General features: G+C 44.2%; 2 protein-coding genes across 30 annotated transcripts in view; one reads left to right on the plus strand and one right to left on the minus strand.

The window, feature by feature from the left end:
- The first annotated feature begins 765 nt into the window (after nucleotides 1-765).
- prkab2 (protein kinase, AMP-activated, beta 2 non-catalytic subunit) lies at nucleotides 766-6,032 on the plus strand. 6 transcript variants are annotated; one of them, XM_085805730.1, is made up of 8 exons: nucleotides 766-861; nucleotides 2,100-2,346; nucleotides 2,425-2,582; nucleotides 2,744-2,837; nucleotides 3,111-3,225; nucleotides 3,511-3,644; nucleotides 4,019-4,087; nucleotides 4,198-6,032. In XM_085805730.1, the coding sequence occupies exons 2-8, from the start codon at nucleotides 2,197-2,199 to the stop codon at nucleotides 4,273-4,275; spliced, it is 798 nt and encodes a 265-aa protein (XP_085661856.1). In that variant the 5' UTR covers nucleotides 766-861; nucleotides 2,100-2,196; the 3' UTR covers nucleotides 4,276-6,032. The 6 variants fall into 6 exon arrangements, with proteins under 6 accessions (XP_085661856.1, XP_085661852.1, XP_085661853.1 ...); XM_085805726.1 differs by having other exon boundaries at nucleotides 2,173-2,346; XM_085805727.1 differs by having other exon boundaries at nucleotides 766-849; nucleotides 2,170-2,346.
- Nucleotides 6,033-6,634: 602 nt separating this feature from the next.
- LOC146971271 (myomegalin) overlaps nucleotides 6,635-19,393 on the minus strand; it is a 44,972-nt gene continuing 32,213 nt past the window's right edge. For 7 of the 24 annotated variants that reach the window (XM_085805720.1, XM_085805718.1, XM_085805723.1 and 4 more), the window contains 21 exons: nucleotides 19,075-19,343; nucleotides 18,787-19,001; nucleotides 18,457-18,574; nucleotides 18,244-18,361; nucleotides 18,056-18,110; nucleotides 16,190-16,437; nucleotides 16,002-16,106; nucleotides 15,729-15,890; nucleotides 15,314-15,574; nucleotides 15,064-15,195; nucleotides 14,844-14,960; nucleotides 13,956-14,145; nucleotides 13,738-13,859; nucleotides 13,262-13,498; nucleotides 13,032-13,133; nucleotides 12,630-12,850; nucleotides 12,388-12,531; nucleotides 12,121-12,259; nucleotides 11,950-11,996; nucleotides 11,297-11,351; nucleotides 6,635-9,603 (listed from right to left, as the gene is read on the minus strand). In XM_085805720.1, coding sequence (XP_085661846.1) covers nucleotides 9,464-9,603; nucleotides 11,297-11,351; nucleotides 11,950-11,996; nucleotides 12,121-12,259; nucleotides 12,388-12,531; nucleotides 12,630-12,850; nucleotides 13,032-13,133; nucleotides 13,262-13,498; nucleotides 13,738-13,859; nucleotides 13,956-14,145; nucleotides 14,844-14,960; nucleotides 15,064-15,195; nucleotides 15,314-15,574; nucleotides 15,729-15,890; nucleotides 16,002-16,106; nucleotides 16,190-16,437; nucleotides 18,056-18,110; nucleotides 18,244-18,361; nucleotides 18,457-18,574; nucleotides 18,787-19,001; nucleotides 19,075-19,343 — 3,197 coding nt within the window. In that variant the 3' untranslated portion in view covers nucleotides 6,635-9,463. The remainder of the gene's footprint in view (nucleotides 9,604-11,296; nucleotides 11,352-11,949; nucleotides 11,997-12,120; nucleotides 12,260-12,387; nucleotides 12,532-12,629; nucleotides 12,851-13,031; nucleotides 13,134-13,261; nucleotides 13,499-13,737; nucleotides 13,860-13,955; nucleotides 14,146-14,843; nucleotides 14,961-15,063; nucleotides 15,196-15,313; nucleotides 15,575-15,728; nucleotides 15,891-16,001; nucleotides 16,107-16,189; nucleotides 16,438-18,055; nucleotides 18,111-18,243; nucleotides 18,362-18,456; nucleotides 18,575-18,786; nucleotides 19,002-19,074; nucleotides 19,344-19,393) is intronic. The other 17 variants (XM_085805701.1, XM_085805699.1, XM_085805724.1 and 14 more) reach the window with 14 other exon arrangements.

Genomic DNA, 19,393 nt, shown 5'->3' on the forward strand with positions numbered 1-19,393 from the left:
ATTTCAATGAACCAGATTAGTAGTTTAGAGCTTTAACATTTTTGTCCATTACTCGCTATATTAGTATTTAAGTATATACCTTTTTTTTTACAATCACGTGGCTTGACAAAATGCAAGCCACACTAATAAAACAAAAAAATATTGGCAGCAAGCAGCAATAATAATTGTTGCTAGAAAGCAGCTCGCACACCACATGCTCACAGCACACACACATAACATAACAGAGAAACCAGGAAAGAAAAAAGAGGGTTGACAGCTGTGTGCAAGTCTAGCCTACTAGTTACATGTAAGAAAATGAATAAATACCTCATTCTAATTCTAATCAATATCACCATTAAATACATCTCTATGTCTCTGGATTAAAAAAATACATAAAAAGTAGGCTACACAGTAGCCTACCCAGTACACACCACAAGCATCGCACAATTTCAGTTAAAAAATTAACATAGTTTTGTTCAGCAGCAGTGACAGGTTGTTAAACCAACAGATAAAAGAATATGAATGAATGAATTAATGATTTTTTTTTTTTTTCGTGTTATGTCACCACTGTGGCCCCAGATTTTACAAGACACAAAAATACAACAAAAAAAAAAAGTTAAAGGCTTTCAATGAAGGACTAATAAAAACAACAGAGAATCACTGGGCTTTCTGTTGACCGAAAAGAACAAGAGATCTCAGCATGAGACTGACTGATGAGGTGTTTACAAAGTTTGCGTTTCCAGTCTGCTGATAGGTGAACGGTGCGACTCTTTTTGTCCTGGCCGCACACCGTAGTTGGGGCACCAGGGCGCTGCGGTTGTTGAAAAGAGGTGAGTCCTCCTCCGTTATAAACAAACCGCACGACAACAGCAGCGGGGATCGGTGAGTTTGTCCTCTCCGGCGTCGTTACACGGTGCTACCGGTCAGTCGTCGTGTTTACCTCAGTCCACACCGACATTGTGAATAAAACAAATAGGAAGCTAGCTTGTGCTGTCAGTTGGAAAGTGACAGCTAGCTGCTAGCTAACTGTCAGCAGCAGCTAAAAATATTCTCCGGTCGCAGTGATCTTCAGTGGGCGCAGCTGAGCAGGCGGACAGCGGGGACATGGGGGAGTTACAGTCCAGTACAGTTCCGTCTGTTGTGTGGCCAGGGCTCCAGACTAACTTATTTTTATTTTTACTAGAAGCACAGTGACCGCTAACTTAAAATTTTAGGAGCGCAAGCAGAAAATGTAGGGGCATAAATCGACTTGCAGGGCAAATAATCACATTTCCTTTTCATTCATGATCGTCTCACAAATTGGCCTGCCACCTGTAATGACAGATTACAGATTTTTTGAGTTGACCCTTCCAGATTTCACCAGTGAAAAAAAAAGAGGTAAATTTACTGATTGCACATGCGCAAGTAGATGACAATTTTCCTTGTGCTGTCTCAAATTTTAGGGGTAAAATGCCTCCATTTAGGGGCAGTCTGGACCCCCTGGTGGCGTCAGTCTGTGAAGTTTGTTGCTTGTGCTGTGTGACAGGACGGTTGTAGTAATGTTAAGTGGTTTGATCTGTTCTGACAGGTCCGGGCTCACACTGACACAGGCAGACACGTTTTTTTTTTTTACTCGTATCTGTCTGTAAGCCTGTTAGCCTTTCTGGAAAAGCCGTTTAGCCTTTAGAGTGAACCAGACTACTGCTCGTCATCCTCACAGTTGACGTGATCATGAAACTGTCAGTAATTCCTTGTTGTATGATGTTGGTTGTCATTTTAGATTTGCCTTTTTATTATCACATTTAGCTCACACAACAGACTGTGGCCAGCACCACTGTGTGCCTGTCATGTATTTGAATTGAATTACATTGTTATGAACACCTGCGAGGTACAAACTTGATTAGTGGCATGTTTTATTCTCTATAATAGATCTTTATGTTGATAACATGTTATATTATTCACAGTGTTTTGCATTTAGAGCATTGGTCTAACATAAAAGCAAGTTAACACAAAGCGTAAGGAAACAGAAGAAAATGAATCTTTGGGGGGAGTCAGGTAAAGGTTCATCACCAGCTATTGTGTTGTTCATTCATGTTAATTCTCTCTTACAGTCTTTGTTGAATTTTTAATCTTATTCCTAGTCTCTGAATCGTATGACTCGCTTACAATTAAATTAGAGTCCTTTGGCTTATATAGGTCATCTTCTCTTCCCAGTTGTGCTGTAAAAAGTGAAGCATAATGGGCAACACAAGCGACAGAGTGGCTGGAGATCGCCATGGAGCCAAAGCCCATCGGTCAGACAGCAGCGGCAGTCACAAAGATGGCAGCAAGATGGTGGACAGCACGGATGACCCCAACATCTTCAACACCCATGGTCCTGAGTCCAAGGTACTGCTGGAAAAATACTGATTACTGTGCAGAGACTTTTAAAAAAATGTGTTAAGGTTTGCAACAAATTGCCTTTAGGCTCTAGGAGAGAAAGAATTCACCCCAGACCTGGAGGACCTGGTGAAGCCGGGTCCTCAGGCTCGACCCACTGTGATCCGATGGGCAGGTGGAGGGAAGGAGGTCTACATATCGGGTTCCTTTAACAACTGGGGCACAAAGATCCCACTGAATAAGAGGTAAGCAGGACTTTTTTCTTTGCTGTAGATGCTGGCACATTCTCACACTGCCTACATAGATGGCCATATATACCTCACCTTAGCTGCTTAGCTATATCACACCCTGGCTTCCTCCCCATTGCCTCCCACTACTTATACCCTGTCTCCTCCTCTCTTCAAAGCCATAATGACTTTGTAGCCATCCTGGACCTGCCTGAAGGGGAGCACCAGTACAAGTTTTTTGTAGATGGGCAGTGGGTCCACGACCCCTCAGAGGTACAACATTATGTTCTTGTTCTGTTCATTTTTCATGTTACTATTTGATTCACCACATTAAAGGTATAAAAGTGAAACGATAGATTCAGTCATTATGAAAAAAATGGACAAGAAATGTATTATGTTGTTTATATTGTTACTATCATGTTACTTGCTTTGTAAAATCACAGAATAACAATCAGTGTGAAAGTCTGTATTTGGGGTCTCTCAGATATGCAGGGAAATGTGTGCAGAGAGTTTGATTGTGATCTCTGGTGTCATTTTCTTCTATAGCCAGTGGTAACCAGCCAGCTTGGCACCATCAACAACCTGATCCAGGTGAAGAAGTCTGACTTTGAGGTGTTTGATGCCCTGCAGGTCGACTCTCTGGAGTGCTCAGACACATCAGGTCAGCCTGCAACCGGACTGTTTATACTGCTTCTCATTTAGCTAATGAGATTTCATCAGTTAACACCGCTACTTACTGTAAAGGTATTATGTCGGTTCACTTCATCTCAGACAAATAGACCTAAAATGTATGGAAAAATCTGAATATATGGTTCTAGGGACCGGGAAGAAATTCTTCCCAGTGTTGATTGGTCCAGATACGTGCAGATTGTTCTTGTGCATATTTGTTGGAGTTGTTGCTCATTAGTAGTGTTTTTGTGTTTTTGTGTCTGTTGTGTATTCCCAGATCTGTCCAGCTCCCCTCCAGGTCCATATGGACAGGAGCAGTACAGCTTCAGACCTGAGGAGCATTTCAAAGCCCCACCGATACTCCCCCCTCACCTACTTCAAGTCATACTCAACAAAGACACCAATATATCTGTCAGTGACTTCCCCTGTTCCTTTAACCACATTTACAATTATGATTTGATGTTGCATTTTCTTCAGGCCTTGATTTGGCATGATTTTATTTCTTTTTTGCTAACCTTTTTTATTCCCCTGCCAACAAGCACGGTTTCATTTGTCTGTGCCTTTTTTATTTGGCACAATCATTCACTTCAACTCAGTTTTGGTGGTCAAAGGTGAAAGGTCACTGTGATCTCACCTCAAAACATGTTTTTTGGCCATTACTCACAAATCTATAATCTGATTATGACACAGTTAAACTATATTAAGCTGAATTTCACTTTGCAAAAACACTGGTGGTAATTTACGTCTGATTTTAACTTTTAACTTCTCTCACTCTGTCTTGTCAGTGTGACCCTGCCCTGCTGCCTGAACCCAACCACGTCATGCTAAATCACCTTTACGCTCTCTCAATAAAGGTAGGTTTTACTGGAAACAACTGAAACGTGTCTCATTCTGTTCATCTGCCCTGTAGCTTTGGATCCGGCTAACTCCGGCTTGCCTGTGCATTGTTTTTCTCTCTGTGTAGGACGGAGTGATGGTGCTGAGTGCGACTCACAGATACAAGAAGAAATATGTCACCTCTCTGCTTTACAAGCCTATCTAAACCTCAGCTTGGGTGCTCCACAGTGCTTTTAGAAAGCAGCCTGTTTGTATTCTGCTGTTGTTGTTTTTTTATTTTGTATCATCGCACTTAGCCAAATCTTGCACTGAAACAAGTTTACAGGTGAGTTCAAGGCCAGTGGCTGTGACTGTGGCTTGGTTTTTTTTTTTAAAGAAAAAGAGGTTGCACTTCTGTCTACATAGGGCTGTGAACAAACGTAGCGAAGTGTGTGTATGTGTGTGTAGGGTCCCAGCAAGAGATGAAAACCATACTTTTACCTGTGACATCTACAGATGGATAAGAGACTGATTAAATCACTGTGTGTACTATGTGTTTGCTGCACAATGTGATTATATGCATGTTCATGTGTAAAAAGCTGATTTCATTTTTTTTGTTTGAGGTGCAGATACATATAATATGTCACCTTGGCAGACAGGGGATCTGTGAGTGATCTGTTTCTTGGGATATTGAGTGTTTCTGGTGTGGATCAACAGTTTGATTGTTAAAGTGTTGGGTCACCATATGCACCATTAACTGATACAGTTGAGTGCTTATCTAACGGACTGACTTGATCAGGTCCACAGTCATTGGAGTGAGAGATTTGGCTTTGCTTGAACATGAAGTGCAATAACCTGCTGATGAGATAGTACCGCATTTTGTTCAGGAGGTCGCAGTGATGTTGACAATACGCCGTCAACAAGTTGAACTTCTCACAGTTTCAGTTTTGTTTATGTAATCGTTACTATAGATGGAATTACTTGTCTGTTTCCAGAGGAAAACCTGCTTTACAAAAGGTGTGCGGTGGTCAAAGGTCAATGTTTAGTTCTGTTGTCGCCTTTTTCTTGACATAATGTTGCGAGCACTTTACCGTCCTGTGAGCAGGAGTGTCAATAGAAGCTTTTAACTATGCAGCAGACGACTCTTGTACTGCAGTTTCTCTGGACTATAGAACCCAATTTGTGCTTTTTATATACATATATATAATGAATTTGCAGTGCTTTATAATGTGTGTGTGTGTGTGCGCATCTGTACTGAGTTCCGTTTATCAAATAGAAATGTACTGTACGTATCTGTTACATGTGTTCTGTCATACACAGAGGCGTTTCAAGCTGCTGCTTTGCATGTATTGATTGAATGTGTGTAACTTGCGAGGATATTACTCTCTCACTGGGCGTGGTACACATTCAGAGGCAGATCGCGACCGCACACACCTCGCAAAGTGATCAGAGGCACATCCTCAGATGTATTGACAGGGCTATGAGGATGAGCAGTTGCCATGAATTGAAATTTTTGCTCACGTGCGTGTGTGTGTGCGCGCGCTTTATAGCCATTGAAGTTCTTGTATTTTGAGGTACGGTGGCTTTGAAGTTATTTTTTGTCTCCTGTAAGTGGTGTTGTTTAATGGTCTGCGGTTACAGTACAGTATATACCAACGGTTGATACTCTAGTCTACACAACTAAGAAGGGGCTTTCATGAATCCTGTTGGTGATCAACTAGACACTGAAAGTATTTTGTGAATGTTGAGCCTAGCCATTCAGTTTTGTCCAAAGAGGTTTTTAAAACTTACAGATATAATATATATAAGGGAGTAATGGACAAACACTGTGGAAGTGGTGATTTATGGCTAAAACCAAAACTTGAATTTTACAGCCGTTTCATGAATGTTTTAAAAATGCTTTGCAGAACCAATGTGTTGATCCACTGTACGAAGTTTTAACTTGTTTGCAAATAAAAAGAGGACACGCTGGTCCTGACTCTGGTCTATGTGTCTTTCTTTCTAGTGTATAGAGTAGTAGTGTGGGTTTAAGATATAAATACACTTTGGGTCAACATTACAAGGGTTCTCTTTCCATTGTGAAAAACATATTTTGTTCTTTGCCTTATGCCTTTATGTTTTGTTTGACATTTTACTCTCATCCTGAAGAGAGTATTTAATTTCAGTCGTACTGTTCTATAGTTAGAATTACGAAATGTGCTACATCTTTCTTTATTCTGGTGTTCTGAATTCTATGTGTTCTTAATACATATTTTATTTCTGTCTTTTTTTCCTTTTCTTTTTTGCATGTTAAAATGTTTTTAAATGTTGAGACTGTCTGAAAGCTGCTGTTTGTTTCTACTTCCCTCCAATGCTGTGACTTGTTGCTCTGCTGCAGTGATGTAATAAGTAACCTAACCCAGGGTGTGCCAGTGCACTGTGACCTCACTTGTGGGTGTGGCCCAAAGAGCGAGGCCTGGTGTTATGTTACACTTTAAGGAACTAAGGTGTGAAGTTACATCTACAACCAAAAGCAGAAGTTAATAGGTCCAAATATAAAACCAATATTGTGCATGTGCATTCAACAACAACAGAAACACACAAAAAACTTTGAAGTGTTTTATTCATTCTATCCCAAAGTCTTTCATTGATAATACTTGTGCCAACACAACACACTGTTAACTGTCATCAGAGACAGGATCCATATGAATCCTGTAACGGCTTTCTAGTTCTTTATACACAAACTCAGAAACAAAGCTGCTTTCCAATCACATAAAAGCTGCACCAATCAAATAGCAGTATATACATACGCAAGTCAGGACCAACAATACATTGTTTCAAACTGCTGTTTGATTCCCTTCTTAATAATAAGGAGCAATAAGGCTTTGTTTACGCTCTAGCAAGGTGCTTTGTGGATCCAGCGATTCACAATCTTTCCAGTCATTGGCTTCTTTGTTCTATTTTACAGTAGACAATTCTTCAAAATTTTCCCTTTTCCTTCTTTAATTTCAAAAGGAAGTATCAAACTTTTTTTTTTTTTTTTTTTTTACCTCTATTGAAATACTTGGCAACTTTTGTCTTTCTGAAGACGTGAGCGCAAATAAAACCTAGTTTGGCAGACCTCAGGTAGATAAGCGCTAGTTCAAGGCCATTACTACCACTGAGAGCAGAAACTCTCAAGCTAAATTTAAAGGCAAGCGAAGCAACATTAATCAGAGCTTTGTTATATGTGGACGATATTGTGATCTGTGTCTTTAAATATTATGAAGGCATTGTTTATGATTTCTTAGCAGAAACGCCTATGTGGCTAATTATTTCAAAGTGACACAATCCTCTAACATACACTGCATATAAACCATATATCGCAAGAAGTGAATGTAGCAAACATACGTGTAATACAATGATGTTTAACATCAAAATAAAATACGTGAAGCTATTGCACAGCTACCCAGTTAATCAACTTTGCAAAAAAAGCAAATGTTGGATGTTTTTACACACACACACACACACACTCGCACACGTGCGCACTCACACAAAAATAAAGATCATACAGAAAAATACAATTATTTACAGCATAAAATGGCAAATGTACAGCAAGAAAACAAAACAAAAAACACAACTCAAACCAAACTTGAAGTTGCACTGTAATAAGCGAGTGAATAAAAGAACAATGATCCCACCAGTAGCCTGCCAAAGTTTGTGTCATATATGAGAACTTAATAACCTATATTGCCATCGCCATGGGAATGCTAAGAAGGCCTGAACCAAGAGAAATAACATAAAGACATTAGCACATGGCCTTGTGAGGAAAAAATATCCACTTGTGTGTTTTGGTCCAAAAAAGGAGCTAATTTCTGTCGCACAATTCGAAAACAAACTGAACCAGCTGTCTAACGGTTACCGTCTCTGTGGTTCAAGAGGCCCTCTGAAAAGAAGATCCTCTGTATCATTTCAGATCACTTTGTCATTCGCATGGGTAAGGCAAGTCAAAGTGAAGTAAAGAATTCAAAGTTCAAACTTTGGCAAGTATTGGCAACCTCCTGTTCCATAGCATAGATACGACCTTTTACCAATCTCTGTCATGCATCAACACTGCAGAAAAAAAACGTACAATCATAACACTGATTGTGTCCTAACATTATTATGAGTGTGACTAATAATCCAGTGTCAGGCAAAGAAATAATGATAATAACCTGGTGATCATTCAAGAAACAACATTATTATTGCACATGCTCGTATGAGAACTCCTACAGAGGAGCTTGAATACGCGTGTTTAGCCTGGTTCCATTTGAGCACAATAACCTCTTTTTTTTTAACCTATTGCAGTGTAAATCCTGCTTAGAAATCACAACTGACTAAACACAAAGCAGCCTTAAAAGTTTAAGTGATCCAACCCTCCAGTCTCCAGTACTGTTACGAATGAAGCTTGATGCCAAAAAAGCACCGTTAGGAGTTAAAAGAGGAGCTTGCGACTGAAATGGAACCTTTCTCTGGCTTTTGTTCTGCAATTCATAACCCTTGGCTGATGGCCGACATACCATTCATGAGCTTCCTCCGCAAATACAGATATAGCTAGTACACAACTATGTAGCAGTGATCGCCTACCTCCTCTACATTCTTCCACTGTGTCTAGTGATACATTGTGGATGTCATTGTTATTTGCATTGCATTTGCAAAAAAAAGGTGTCCTCGTTCATAAAAGTGCCACGAGAAGTAAACGTTTCTGCGGCAGTCGTAGTTGAGGATGTCTTTGTCTTTGAGTGAGCTGTGTTCAATCACATATAGATGTGTGTACACGTGTGCAGAATTCCTCTCACAAGCCATTTTGAACATGCATGGTCATCTATTCTGTCCACAGGCTGTCTGGCTCTCAGCAGAGGATGCTCTCGTAGGAAGTTTTGATTTTAAGTTTAAGTATACGGTTGAATTTATTATCATTATCCAATGTTAATTCTTTATCAGATTTTTTTTGAAGGATTCATTGCAATTTGGTTGGTGTAATGGTTACCATCAACATCTTGATGATACAAATCCTCTTCTTGTAGCCAGATTTTGGTCTGAGATCAGTTATCTACGAGCATCTTCAAGCCAGCTCCATCAGTAGGACGCACAACACTGAAACCATCGGAGCCACATTTCAATCACCTTCTTCTGTCTCACACACACAACAAGGCAAACTGCGGACTGCATCACTCAAAGACAGCGGTATATGTGGTTGAAGGGGAGGGGCTGGAGAGGGAGCGAGGGGAGTTTGGTAAGGCTCAAGGTGCAGATTATACTGTGCACATATTGCCCAGAGGAGGACGGAAGAATGGCAGAGGGCAAGGCTGGTGTGGGAGCGGGGTGGAGGGAGGGCGGTGGGTGCTGGGGAGGGGTCTTGGCTGTTTCAGCATAGAGGTCAGAGGTGGTAGCGTTGAGGCTGGTTCTTTAAAAGTCTAAAGCAGGCATTGGCTGCTGCGCTTCCTCGTTGGAGGACGCTGACCGGCCGCAGCCCCGGCCGCTGTGGAAGCGCCGCTGGTTTTCAGGAAACTGCCATCAGCAGGCCGCTCTCTGGCAGAATCTCCCGGGTCCTCAGCTGTATGATTGAACAAATGCAGAGAGGGAAAGTTGTTAATCAACTGGCTTTTGACAGCCCGATTAAGCGGACACACTGAGGAACAGTTAAACATTTTGGGGAATATGTTCATTTGCCTTTTTGCTGAGGGTTTGAGGAGAAAGCTGCTCTCATGTCTGTATGATAAGTTCAACATTGTGCCTCCAGAGCAAGGTTTTTCTTCTCAGGCTACATACAGGGAAGGTTGCCTGGTCTTAATAGTTAATCATGGTATTCTATTTTTCCTTCACCTCCACTATAATCTTTTATAATTTGATCCATTTATAATTTGTCATAATTTCTCTATTTGCCTGAGAGCAGTGTTAAAAAGGCTGCAGCAGATCTTTTTTCTATCTTTGGACGGAGCCATGCCAGCTGTTTACTCTCTTTATGCTAACTTGCTAAGCTACGCTACTCGACTTCTGGCTCTAGCGTGTCTCACGCTTATGACTGAGAAAGTGGCAGCAACTTTATCACCTCACTCTTGGCAAGAAAGCAAATGTGTGTATTTCTCGAAATGTGAAACTATTCCTTTAAAATGAGTAACACCACAGCAGGGAGCAGGTTGCTGCTCTTCAAATTAGTTGCCATAAAAGTACAACTGCTGAAGATGAAGAGCTGAGAATGAGTGATTAGAAAACAAGCAATGCTGTTATTCAAAACTCTCTCTCTCTCTCTCTCTTTTCTCTCTCTCTCTCTCTCACACACACACACACACACACACACACACATGTTGTTCTGGGTTGTGCATGCCTTATGTTGTGAATGGATCTATGTGTTTATGACACCACTCAGTCCTGAGACTAAAGGGCAGAAGTCAGTCTGACACCAGAAAGTGTCACACACGTGTGTATACATCCATGGGTCATACTGTGACAGCATACGCGCGCGCACACACACACACACACACACACACACACACACACACACACACACACACACACACACACACACACATACACACACACTGCATGGAAACTATGTGTGCATGTTTTTCTGGTGTGGGGGGGCCTGAGGCTGTAAATAGACTCAACTTTATTACACCAGTCACGTACAAGTAAACAACACTTTTGGGGCAATGAAGGCTCAGTAGACTGATGTGTGTGCAGTTTGGGGCCAGTTTTGTGGTTTCAGGAGCAACTCAAAGTCTTTTCAAACCCACATTCAACCAGCAGTGACACACACGGCCATGTCAAGTCATGATGCGGCATGCATGACTCATACTGTACGTCCTGATGAACTAGGTACTGGCCATTGAAGTGTCCCACATACAAAACAAAGTGAATAAACTGAACTGTGTGTGTGTGTGCGTGTCTTCATCTTGTTTTCTACTCTTGACCAGAATAGTAGCATGCCATCCGCTCCATTATCTCCCATGTGTTATTTCTCTCTCATGAACACTGTTAGAGCAGAAATGTCACAAGATGCTAAAAATAACAGTCAGCCGTTAAACCAGGATGGAGCTAGGATGGTGAAGCAGTGACGTCAGCATGATTAGACAAAAGCAAATTCACACTTCGGTAAAAGCTGCCCCAGACAACAGAGACGAACTTTAACACTAACAGTTTAAGTAGAAGGAGTAGTCCGGCTACTAACACTGTTACAGTGCAGTTACTGAAACAGAGTATCTGGGACAACGTCTACCTATTCAGGCCACGGGATGTCAGACAATTACCAGCATAAGGGGAGGAAGAGGAGGAGCATAGAGAGGAAAGTCTCAGCTCATTCTTCTGGGGGTTGGAGGAGAGGAGAGGAGAGGAGAGGAGAGGAGAGGAGAGGAGGAGAGGAGAGGAGAGGAGAGGAGAGGAGAGGAGAGGAGAAAGAGGAGGAGAGGAGAAGGAGAGGAGAGGAGAGGAGAGGAGAGGAGAAAGAGGAGGAGAGGAGGGGAGAGGAGAGGAGAGGAGAGGAGAAGGAGAGGTGAAGGAGAGGAGAGGAGAGGAGAGGAGAAGGAGAGGAGAGGAGAGGAGAGGAGAGGAGAGGAGAGGAGAGGAGAGGAGAGGAGAGGAGAGGAGGGGAGAGGAGAGGAGGAGAGGAGAGGAGGAGGAGAGGAGAGGAGAGGAGAGGAGGGGAGAGGAGAGGAGAGAAGTGGAGGAGGAAAAGAAGAGACAAATGCAGGATGAAGGAACAAGTGAGACAGAAAAGTGAAAAGTGATGAATTTACATCATTACTATCGACTTAAAGAAGTTTAGGACACCAGGGGATGTCACAAAATACAGTAGTGATACACAATACTGTGACCTATGGAAAACGCACACAGACAACCTACTGTACATTATGTTGTATAGTACAATGTGCAGTGCGATAAATAGAATAGAGAAGCAGCTTACCTCTAAATTTGTCCTTGCTTTCTTCAGCACATCACGAGTCCTTGACACTGCAAGAACACAAGGAAAATATTAATGTTTGTACTGCTGTTAAAACACTCCTAGGTCTTATCAGGTCTGTTGTTCCACACTTGCCTTCCTCCAAATTCCGCTCTCATTCACAGAAACACTTACACTGGTTGACTATGAAGTGCTCCATGCTCTCCTTGGTGCGGCTGGTGCTCCTCAGTCTTTGAATCGTCCCTTTAAGAACCTCTTCCTGCTCTGACACTCGCAGTTTCAGGGACAGGATCTCCTCCTTCATACACTGCTCCTACACACAAACACACATTATTTACTACTACTACTACTCTGTGACTTTCTTACAAAACGTGTTTGAATGTCAGAGCTCTTGAGGATCAGACTGGTTATATAATAAATTGATGATAATAATCTCCAAACCTTCTTGAGGTTTTGGATGGAGGGATCAGTGCTGGGCAGAGCTGCCCTCCAGAACATCTTCAGCAGAGACGTCGCCTCCTCCAGGATCTGCCTCAGAGTCCTGGTGTTGGACAGTAGATTCTTCAGACATCCGTAGTCCAGAACCTGCATATAAGACACATTTAGATATTCACAGTCGTTCCTTGGTGATTTGTGGACACTGCTTGGTTAAAAAAACACCTCCCTGGCCTTCTTGCTCTCACCAGATCATTGCTCTGTTTCTGGCTGCCCTCCAGCAGCGGCGGGCCGAGGCAGGCCTGCAGGGTTGTTTCCATGCGCTGGACGAGGCCGCGGCCCTCTAGGACTTGCTGTTGCAGAGCACCGAAATCGTCCACGTGACCGATGGCGTGGCGGCCGTTTCGGTTCGCAAACGATCCGTCAGGAGCGTCCCCCTCCAGCTCAGAGTGAGGGTCCAGAGGGTCTGCTGGAGATAAAAGGACTTTAAGTTACACAAATTGTATTTTCTGTGCTGTGTTAGAAGCAAGCACATTAGACACATTACATGGAGTTATTATTGTTAAGAAGCAATACACTCTTTTATAAAAAAAGCCAAAAACTGAAGAGGGATTTAGTTGCAGTCATGCAGTTGCAGCGTTAAGTCACACCATTGGCAGTGCTATGGCTGTCGTCCAGGTCTGAGTAGGGGGGACCAGGAGATCCACAGTTAAACAGACCAATGTCCCTGACTGGCGGAGACGGAGCCGGGTCTGTGGAGCACACAGATACACAAACCAGGCTTGGACACGATGCAAACGCACACCACAGCACACTGAGCCCCACAAAACAAGTTTATGTGACAGCGAGTCAGGGTCACATCTGGAAGCTCCGGTCTCACCGTGCAGCAGCTGTCGTCTGTAGAAGTTTTCTCTCTGAGGGCTGGCAGTGAGGGCAGACAGGGACGGAGTCCGAGGGGAGCCCACACCCAGCTTCTGCTCCAGCTGCTTGTGGAGCTCCAGCTGTCTGAGGGCGCTGTTCTCCTGGACGCTGGTTTGCAGCTGAGCCCGCAGGCTCCTCACCTCCCCGAGCAGCTCCCCCAGCTCCACTGGTAGACCTGGGGCCTCACACAGGTAGCCTGAAGACAGAACACACAGTCACAGAGTTTGAGACATCCCACTGAGCGAATAACTGAACCAGTCTATGTTTGCTTTGACTTTTTCATCTCAGTGATCATGATGTCATGGTTAGTCTTGATACTACCACCAGATGGCACCAAAGTGAGGAATTTAGTAGGAAATCCAGCAAATGGTGGCATTTTTTTCCAGTTTAAAAAGGCAGTAAATTACACATTTGGTGCATAGTAACATTTCTTACCTTTGTTGGCCTTTGTGCTGGAACACACTCGATCATAAACCTGCAGTTCACTCTGCAGGGAGTGGATGAGGTCCCTGCTCTCACAAAGCTGCTGCTGCAGTAGAGACACCTCATGCTGGAGCCTGAGGATACACACACACACAAATACTGTGTGGTCAAATGACAGACATGCAAACACAAAACAAGCACATTTCCTATATGCACGCGAACACACCCACCTGTTGGTTCTCTCCTGACTGCCCTGTCGCTCCTGCCTCAACGTGTGGATCTGCTGTCCCTGCTCCTGGCTGTGGGTCTGAAGTCGCCGTAGCTCCTCCTTCCACTGCTCGGCCTCCAGCTCTGCCTGCTTCAGACGAGCCCGCGCTGTAAACACGGCCTCACGCAACTGCGCCACCTTCTCACACGTGTCTGAGGGAAGACAAGAGGCGAGTACAAATGAGTTAAAGGGATAGTTCGACATTTTGGCAAATTGGCCCATTGCCATAATCCCTATAGTCATAGCAGTAGGTTCATTACCTTTAATTATCGGTGCAAGCTGTTTTTAAAACGGCGGAGCAGAGCCGTGAGCTGCTCAGAACTACACTACGGAGGCTAATGGAATTTCTTGGTTTTCCTCATCAAACTCATCAAATACACAATCCAACAACTCCAAAACGCTCTGGTGGACAAGTTGCGACCTGCACATTCACCACGCTATGAGATAATAACAGAACGTTACCAGACAGAGTTGTTTTAGCGGTTTTGCATGAATTTACCTCGAAAACAACTCTGTCTCGTAACGTTCCATTATTATCTCATAGTGTGTGTGGTGAATGTGCAGGTCACAACTTGTCCACCAGAGCGGTTTGGAGTTGTTGGATTGTGTATTTGATGAGTTTGATGAGTGAAACCAAGAAATCCCATGAGCCTCCGTAGCGTAGCTCTGAGCAGCTCACGGCTCTGCTCTGCTGTTCTAAAAATAGCTTGCACCGACAATTAAAGGTAACGAACCTACTGCTATGACTATAGAGATTTTGACAATGGGCCAATTTGCCAAAAATGTTGAACTATCCCTTTAACATGGAGATTTTCAAAGGAAATTTTTAGTTGGCTTTCAGATATAGCACCTGTGCTGGCCTGCAGGCGAGACTGTAAACCCAGGTTTTCTTCCTTGAGGACTCTGATCTCATTGGACAGTTGGGTGACTGTATCCAGCCCCTGTATGTAGATGTTTGTTGGTGCCCCTGGACCATAAAAAAACAAACAAACAAACACACAAAAAGTTATGTGATGTAATTTCTAAAAAAGAAAGAGGCGATGTAGTGTTCCTAAAGAGGCCGACAGTACCTCCATCACGCCCCACAGTTGCCAGTCTCTCTTCCAGCTGCTGTCTGAGCCTCTCATTAGTCCTGATGGACTCCTCCAGACGCTGACGGAGACACCTCACCTCCCGCAGGTGCTCCTCTATCAAATTCACCCCTAGAGACAATCAGATTAAATTAGTAATTGCTATTTCCAATTATCAGCTAATTATCCTCATAGATCATTGGTCTGGGATGTTGCCAGAGAGCAGGTGAATCACCAAACTAATCCCCACCTGCATGGCTGCTCCCTGGCTGGTGTCCAGATGATCCAGGATAGCTTCCAACTGGGTGACCCATGTTCTCCATGTCCCACAAAGTCCCACCCGTCATTAGACCTGAGTCAGACTTCAGCGGGTGGCCTTCCGGGATGCCACCCAGCTGGTACTGTTGTTGAAAGGCATGATGGGATAGCAGGCTGTAGCTGGAGAGGTTGTGCTGGTTGTGGGCACCGGGTGAGAGAGTGAACAGAGGCTTGTCACGCGCGGGAGAAAATCCTGAAACCATAAACACACACACACACACACACAGGAGAGTGAATGTGAGGATACAAAATAAGACAACGAGAAGGTGGTTACACACAGCAGAGATTATGACAGTCTTTCATTTACAAATCATTCTACAAATGACACACTCTCCCACGCCCCTCACCCCTGTTCTGCTCATTCATCTGTTTGTAGAGCGTGTCCAGCTCTGGGCGAACAGCGATCACAGACAGGGCCCTGGGCCGGGGGTCAGAAGTGACTTCCGTACCCCAGACGTCAGGGCCAGAGGGGACAGAGAGGAAGGAGGAAACGGGTTCACGGAAAAGGGCTGGAGGAGAATGAGAGGAAGTGACAGGTACAAAACATGGAGGAAGAGGAGGAAAAGAAATCTTGGATTTTTGGGTTCTTTGCAAGTCATAACCATCAGTGAGTCCCATACCTCTGGAGTACTGACTGGTCAAACCCACAGGGGCTGAGCAAAGCATGTTGGGACAGCTGCTGGAGGACTTGAGGAGCCCATGAGGAGTAGGGAAATATGGACGGACTAGAAGAGGGGAATGGAAGGTGAAAGGATAGAAGAGGTATTTCACAGAGAGAAAGAGAAAAGCGTTTAAACTCCAACAATACCGTCTGGTTCTGATCCATGTCCTGGCTGCTGCAGCCGGAGCTCCTCCTGATACTCTCTGGTGTCTAAATCAGAGCACAGCTCCAAGTCTTCATTGGTTCTGTACTCGTCAGACACCAAAGAGGTCCTGTCTGATTGGTCGGTGGTCTCAGAGAGGGCGTGGCAGCTGGACGGGGTCTCGGGACGCTGCTGCAGCTTGGTGTGGAGCGACTCGATGATTTTATCTTTCTGCTGCAGCTCCTTACTCAACCTGCATGTGAACACAAGGACGACAGTCAGCTTCTACACTTCCAGCTGTTAGAAATGTGACATTTCCTGTTTCCTGACAAGATGACTCACATGATGCTTTTACATTTGTGGGTATGAATAAAACAAGAAGTCACAACCAGATCTATTGACATAATCAGTGAAAATTCAGGACAGAACTTTTTTTTATGTAGCTTAACAATCTGTAAGTCTTATTCAGCAACTAGTTCAACAATCAAATAACTGTTTCATTCATTTTTAAAGCAAAAAGTAGACATATTTGCTTGTTGCATCTTCTTGAATATGAGCATTTGATGCCTTTTTTCATGGTACTGACTAGCTTTTATTTTTCACTGTTGCTCAGTAAAAACATTTGACATTTGAAAACTTCATCTTGAGCTGTGGGAAACTACACAGTTGTTTTATCGCCAAAATGACAGGAATTGTCCATTTAATCCATTTTGCAATACAAAAACCATTGCGCATTGCGAGTGTTTTATTATGAAGTGTGAATTTCTTACTGTAACGCCCTGTTTCTCTCCAACAGCATCCTAAACGAGGCTGCCTCTTTAGCTTTGCTCTGACCCACAGAAGAAGACCACAGGGAGTCCCTGTACTGTATATGGAGCTGTTCTTAGAAAGCACAGATTTCCACAGAGGAGCCATATGACCATGAGACACAAACTGTCCTTGATGCACCAGAGACAGAGCTGAGTCAGCTTCAAAGACGCAGAGAAAACTGCTGACTACAGTCTTTGTTGTTCTTTTCCCACTACCCAGACTTCTAGACGATGTTGTAAACGACATGTATTAGAAAATGAATCTATCCAAAATCTAAAACTGAAAAACTCAACAAAATGCAGCCGTTATAAATACAGGAGCAGATGTCAAAATGAGAACAATCCATAAATAACTCCTTGTCTAAGATCCAAGAGCAGGAGCAGTCCTCCTCCCAGCAGGGTGACGTACCACCACTAAAGAGACGGTCACACTGAGCCTCTTAAGCCCGGCTGGTGGGACACCTGTAAGTCTCTTCAACTAAAGCAACTTAACAGTAAAGGATCCATGCTTTGGCCGCTGTGTGGATTAACACCAACCGTCTGTCCCCTTCTCGAACATGAGGAGCCATGTGGACGGCTCCTCGCATGCTGCAGCACATCACATGACAGAGTAAACTGCTCAGCAGCGCAGAGGTAGAGCTTTACAAAGTGAGCTAATGCACTGATCACAGTGCTGCAGGTGATACTGCAGTTTGTTGCCTGCACTGATCTGACACATGTGACGAGGCTGAATCCAATCGAAACACTTGCAGACAAGATGCAATGTAAACTGTGCAGCTGCATCATGACGTAGACAGACTCTGATTTCTCATCTATACACTTCTGAACGTTAACCTGCGGAAATCTGCAGCTAACCACATAGACCCCTCACCTCCCAAATGCAGGATATACACCACAATATATGCATGCAACACTCTGTATCTGCTGCTTTATCTTAAATTAAATCTCTCTGACCGGCTCCACATGACAGCTTACCTCACCTCCACTTCGACTTGTGCCGTGGTAAAAATATTCTTTCTCCCACATTACATTCAGCATGGGGACATGGTAAAGGTAACTCACCGTAGGGCAAGCAACTCATGGCCTGTCTTGTCATCGCTGCTCTCTGCACGGTCGCCTGTGTAAACCAAATTGAGACAACAGAGGATGAATGTTCAGAATAAGACCATTTAGGCCACAAGAAGGTGAAAACTGCAGAACAGGACGTGGTTTTCTGTAAATTTGGAGCAAAAGGGGAAGATGTGCCGTACGTCCAGTGATCTTAGTGATCACTCTTTGTGACAGGGCGATGCTCTGCGCCAGCTGTTCTCTGAAGCTCTGACCCATGTAGTAATCAATATCATTAGCTCGCAGCAGCTCCTCAAAGGCCTGGAAAGTGGTGAGAATGGGAGGTTAGTGTGAGTAAGGAGATCGATCATGAAACGTCCCAATGTGGCTCAGATGGAGAATGGATGAAGGAATACCTTAGTGGTGTCACCCAGGTGCTGGGTGAGGATATGGCAGACTCCCTGTCCCTCTCTCATCCTCTGCCTCAGGTGGGACAGTTCCCGAGCTTGTGCCTGGATCAAAGAGTTGTACTTCCTGTGCAGGGGAGGAAAAACATTGAAGAAGAAGGAGTTAACAGGAATGTTATGATGTTTTTAGGGCACCACAGGCTGCAAGTCTTATGACTAACCATTCCCCATGTGAATCTCATCCAATAAAGGTGCCTTAGGGTGTACATGCACAGATAACCCAGACTAAACCAACTCCCCTTTCTTTCTTTAACCACTGCTTCTTTAGTCTCCACTCACCCAGGCCAGGTGGCACATTTCCCCTCCCCTCCTTGGCCTTTTCCCTCCAGTTTGGAGCTCTTCAGTTCTGCCTCCAGTGACTCCACTCGTGCCATCAACTCTTGCAGCTCCCTGTTGGGTTTGGACCCCGAGCGAATCCCCTGGGTGTCAGACATCCAGCCCTCGTCCTCCTCCGCACCGCTGGGGGCTGGCGATGTCTCAAACGCCCAGTTGACCTTGAAGGCAAGGATCAAAATCAGTTCATGGATTTGTCAGTAATATCACATCCAATGGTTAACGAGGCACTACCTTGCGCGGGGTGCGTTCCAGACTGGAGGCGTAGTCGCTGGTGGCCGACAGGGAGCGGACGCGCAGCTGCAGCCCACGGATCACCTTGTGGCAGCGGGTGAGCTGCGAGCGCAGATCCTGGACCAGGTGCTGGAGAGAGGACTCGTCGCCCATTTCGTAAGCTCCTCTGTTGTTGTTGTTGCTGCAGTTCCCCGAGTACCAGCCGCTGGCCACACCCTCATAGTCCTGCTGATGGGACAGCGACGTGCACATCTCCAGGTCGTCAAACTCTGCAGGGCGAAGAGATGCACAAGACACATTGTTGCAGGATTAACGAGTG

This window comes from Trachurus japonicus, chromosome 17 (genome assembly GCF_045865225.1).
Source record: "Trachurus japonicus isolate A0001 chromosome 17, Traja_1.0".
Taxonomy (NCBI): Eukaryota; Metazoa; Chordata; class Actinopteri; order Carangiformes; family Carangidae; genus Trachurus; species Trachurus japonicus.